The 4,792-nt window shown below is 31.0% G+C and overlaps 1 protein-coding gene across 4 annotated transcripts in view; it reads right to left on the bottom strand.

The window, feature by feature from the left end:
- The window catches only part of LOC115245838 (single-minded homolog 2), a 43,596-nt gene that overhangs the window by 12,428 nt on the left and 26,376 nt on the right, over window positions 1-4,792 (bottom strand). For all 4 annotated transcript variants that reach the window (XR_003885605.1, XM_029824327.1, XM_029824326.1 and 1 more), the window contains exons 2-5: window positions 3,737-4,030; window positions 1,692-1,777; window positions 1,404-1,493; window positions 858-1,079 (exon numbers count right to left, since the gene is read on the bottom strand). Coding sequence is in view for 3 of the 4 variants with exons in the window: in XM_029824326.1 (XP_029680186.1) it covers window positions 858-1,079; window positions 1,404-1,493; window positions 1,692-1,777; window positions 3,737-4,030 (692 nt within the window). In the remaining variant the exon portion in view is untranslated. The remainder of the gene's footprint in view (window positions 1-857; window positions 1,080-1,403; window positions 1,494-1,691; window positions 1,778-3,736; window positions 4,031-4,792) is intronic.

Here is a 4,792-nt window from a genome sequence, read left to right as displayed (position 1 = left end):
GTCCCCTCTCTCTCTCTCTCTCTCTCTTTCTCTCTCTCTCTCTCTCTCTCTCTCTCTCTCTCTCTCTCTCTCTCTCTCTTTGATGCTTTTTTTTTATGAATGCGCGTGACCGGTACAATAGCATCCCTATTTAGCTACTGTGTAGTATAAATTTTATTCTCTTTTTATAATTTTTTATATACGTACTATACAAGAATGCTTACGCTAAGTCGCTTATACATTTAAGCGTTCGTCTTTCATTTTTGAGCTTACTCTGTTTGTAGTGAATATTGGCTTATGAAACCTATAGAAAGACTGATAATTATTTTCTACTCTCTTGCTTTTATAAAAATATCATATTAGACTGTTTTTAGATTTTTGAAATTATTACTTTAAATTGATCAGTTTTTGAAAATTTTTGACATATATTTAAAAAAAAAAAACAAGATGTACAAAATATTTTCTTGATTTATATACTTAATACTTGTCATTTTTACTACAATAATCAATAAAATTATAATATTAAAATTTTTGGTAATGATTTACATTATGGCCGACCTCACAAACTTATTATGTTTATAACTTTTTAATAAACTGCAAGCGACGGCTAAAACCTTTTGAAAGTTACTCAGGACCGTGTCTTTGATAATATATATTAAGGTCATTGAAATCTGTAAGTTCGGCTCTAATATAAATAATTATCAAACTTTTGAATATATACATTTTTGAGGAGAGTAAAAAATTTTAGTTTCAATTGTAAATTTAATAAGACGTATTAATACTTCCTGAATTATGATAAATGTGATTTTCAAGAATATTTAACATATGCAAAAGTATTTTTTCTGAAAAAAAATCTGTTTTTTTGTATCTCTATTTACCTTGTATCCTTCCGTGACAAGACCTGCGTTTCTTTTCGCCAGAATGCATTTCATTCTGAGAAGAAAGGCACGTTCCAGCTCGATCTCTCCTCGCGAATTCGGCGGCGGGAATGTAAAACCCGCGAGATCCGCGGGGCTTTGGGGAAGATTCAGCACGGAAATCATCTCGTTGCGATCATCCGGATAAATATACTCGAATATACTATTCCCTGTTAATTCCACCTGTACATACGAACAGTTATCGTAATCATCGTCAATAATTTCTGAATTAATGCAAATTTTTTTACGTAATCGCATAATAATGTAATTTTGAGCGAAAAAATTTGATTGAGAATTGCATGCAAGATATTTTTTCACATTATTTATTTATCTATTTTAATATTTTCTTGATAAAACTTTTTTTACTTTTATTTATGAAAAAATGATAGAATCAAATGCTAATATACAATAATTAAACGTAGTTGCATGGATTGCTAAAACCGCTTTTCTCGATATTACCAAAATAACATTATTAATTAATTAAATAAATGAGGGGATATCTCCCACCTGGGACAAACCTAAATGCACGCTAGCTGTCTCGCTAATGTACATAATTTTCCCGTCAGGCGCCACGACGAATATAAACCCATCCAGTGTCTGCAGTCAGAAATCATCTGTTATCACAGTTTTAATTCACAACTTGTACGCGAATGTATAATAAGTAATATAATCTCATTGCATTTTAAATCGTTAAAATTTTGCGAGCAGAAAATATTATCACGTATTCTCAACGTGAAAATTCCAGATCAATGCTAAAATTATAAATCGATAGAAATATAAATGATATTTATGTACTTGTAAAAGATGAGAGCCCAGTTCCTTAATCGCTGCCTCCAAGGGATTGTTAGGCGGCGGTGCAGCGCCCCATTCGTCTCCAAGACCTGGTAAATTTGGGTTCAATTAAAAAATGAGTTTCTTCCTTGTTATATTGAATGCAAGCATATGCCTTTTCGAAAATATATCTTTTTCTAGGCAAAATATATTGAACAACACACATTGTATCCGCCGCATACATGTTGCACTTAAAATAACTATTGTTAAATTTTCATATTAAAAATGACGGTAATAGAGTAATAGTATTTTCATAAATTATTAGTGTTCTATAAATAAAATTTTTCAAATAATTTGTCATAATTTAACAAAATATATCTTTTTTATCATTTGTTAATTTATCTATATTGTAATTTAACTTACTTTGAAAATTTTCAATGTTTATTTCAACCAAAATATCACACAATTTCCTTTTTATCTTTTATTCAATATGTATATTTATAGTGATATTTCATATATAATGTGTAATTAAATCTATGATGGCATGTGTTCTTTGTCTGCGCATTAATCACGGCGTGCATACATGCAACGGAAGCATTTTCTGTCATATATAAGACTACGGGAAATAGCTTGATTTAGCCACTCTTTTGCTGACGGATTCTCTTTTTAAGTAAAATATTCGATTTTAATTTATTTTATATAACATTTATGTTTCATAATTATAAATTGACACAGTCAATGCGTTTAATTTATTTGCTAATAAGTTATTTTACGTTAAATTTCACTGTGATATTCAGAAAAATTTCGGGAATTGCTCATATCCACGTATTATGTTCATATAAATGTAATTCAGACATTATATGTTCTGGAGTATATTTCTTTAGAGTTTGATTGTCAACTGGCATACTCCTTGGACGCATCGTCAATCTTATTTTAATACACGACACATCAGATCTTTTTTGACGATCAATATACAATAGTGTGCATTTGATAGACAGTTCGATCCACCTCAAAAGAAGAAAACGATTTCAGTCTCGATTCAAAGTTCTTCGTTATCACCGTGTTACATCGAAAATTTTATATCATTGAAATCTGATGTAACAAGTCTGGGAAACATGAAAAATAAATCTCATTTCAATGAATTTTATCAAGATTTGTCATAGGTATCGATGTTATCTTTGAATCTCTGTTGTGTTATTCGTTGAAGAGAGAAAGAGAGAAAGAGGGAGAGAGAGAGGGAGAGAGAGAGATATCGATGTTATTATGAATTAATAAATTACACACTTTCTAGAAATTAAATTACCTTTGATAATTTTTTTTTTAGATTGGTTAAAAGATTGTGGAAATCTTGTGGTAATAATCGACGGCAATCGGTCTCTTAAAAAATTTTACGCTCGCTTTTCAACAAAGCGTTCGAGGAAGCGCCCCTAAAAGCGTTGTCGTGAGGACGCCGTGTCTCTTTTTCCCGAGAATAAAGACGGGGCGATCGTTCTAGAGGGATGCAGCCACTTGAAATTCAATTCGTCGATGTCGTAAGAGGGAGAATCGAACTGGGGAAGGCCTTTGTAACACTATAACGGCCCCCATGCTTTGCTTACAAAGCGCCGAGGACTAACAATGCATTAAGTGCGCAATCACATCCATCTCATCCGATACTATTTGCTCTTTGCGCCTAAGAGACCGGTGGCTAAATTCACGAATACCAACCCTTACGGCTGGTAAAAACAAAAAGGTTACAAATGAATTCGCGGTTATTAGCGCTCAATTATTGTGGTGAGATTTGAATAGCGTAACAATATTCTGGTGAGTTTAGGTTGTTTCTGATAAGCGGATGGCATTGTAATTTACATTAATAATCATTTTTTATTTCTCTCTCTCTCTCTTTTCCTCTCTCTCTCTCTCTCTCTTTTTGCTTTTTTTATTTTTTTTATCTGCATTTTGTAATGAGTAAAAAAATACCATAAAAAGCAATTACCTTGTTATCACAAGATAACAACACACATATAACGAAATAATGAGAAATAATGTTTTATAATACGAGCTTCTTAATAATTTGCAATTTGTATTACCATGAGGGAAAACAGCTCTCATTTTGAGATAACTGGTGGTGAGTCTAATGATGCTGGCCTTATCCAATTGTGTCGTTATGGCGGCTGGAAGAGGCAGTAGCTTCGCTAGCTCTACAAATTCCTGATTTTCTTTAACGCGGCGCGATCGCGCAGCGTTCTTGCTTTTCTCTTTCATCACGATTTCCTGCGGATGTCCGGATGCGGCGAGGCTACTGATCGAATTATTATTATCGTGATGAGGATAGTGCGGGTGATGCGAGCTCAGATCCAACGTATCTGAGGAAGGGCTGCTGCCTGTAAATGGATAAAAAATAGATATTTTAATTTGCATTAATTGCACTATAAGAATAAAATGTGCAAATCATAAAATCTTGTTTTACTATACAATGACAATTCGAATATATAATTTCAGTTTTAGAAATATTATTTATTTCAGGTAAAAATGTGAGTAAATAGATAAATAAATAAATATTTATCATTGTAAATGTATTCACAAAAAAATTTGTGTGAATATATTAATATTTTTTCCAATAAGTTATAAAGATATAATATTATAATAGTAATTTTATACTGTAGAGAATATTCTGTATTAGACTACAATTAAGTAAGATTTTGTGCTGAGTTTTATATTTTGTTGAATTTTACATGGTGATTTAATGTGATATTATTAAACATTATATACACATTTTTCTTGAAATATGGTATAGCACACTAATCGTATAGCATATTAATCACATATGATCGCATACTTTCGTTATCTATTTACATTGTTAAAATTTTAAGAGTTTCGAATCTTAAAGAAGCTTTAAATTTCTGAAGTTGAAAAATAACATATTTTTTCAAATAATTTTTTATTAAACATAGGATATAATAAATATCATAGTTTCTTATTAAATTACAAAAAGAGTTTTAAAATATATAATTATTCATGATTTTCAATAATTATGCATTTCTCTCTCTCTCTCTCTCTCTCTCTCTCTCTCTCTCTCTCTATATATATATATATTGGATGATTGCATAAGTTCGTGCCCGATTTTCATAGATGGCATTAAGTTA

The sequence above is a fragment of the Formica exsecta genome, unplaced genomic scaffold, assembly GCF_003651465.1.
Source record: "Formica exsecta isolate Colony F162 unplaced genomic scaffold, ASM365146v1 scaffold1327, whole genome shotgun sequence".
NCBI lineage: Eukaryota > Metazoa > Arthropoda > Insecta > Hymenoptera > Formicidae > Formica > Formica exsecta.
This window is presented reverse-complemented; position numbering and strand designations above follow the sequence as displayed.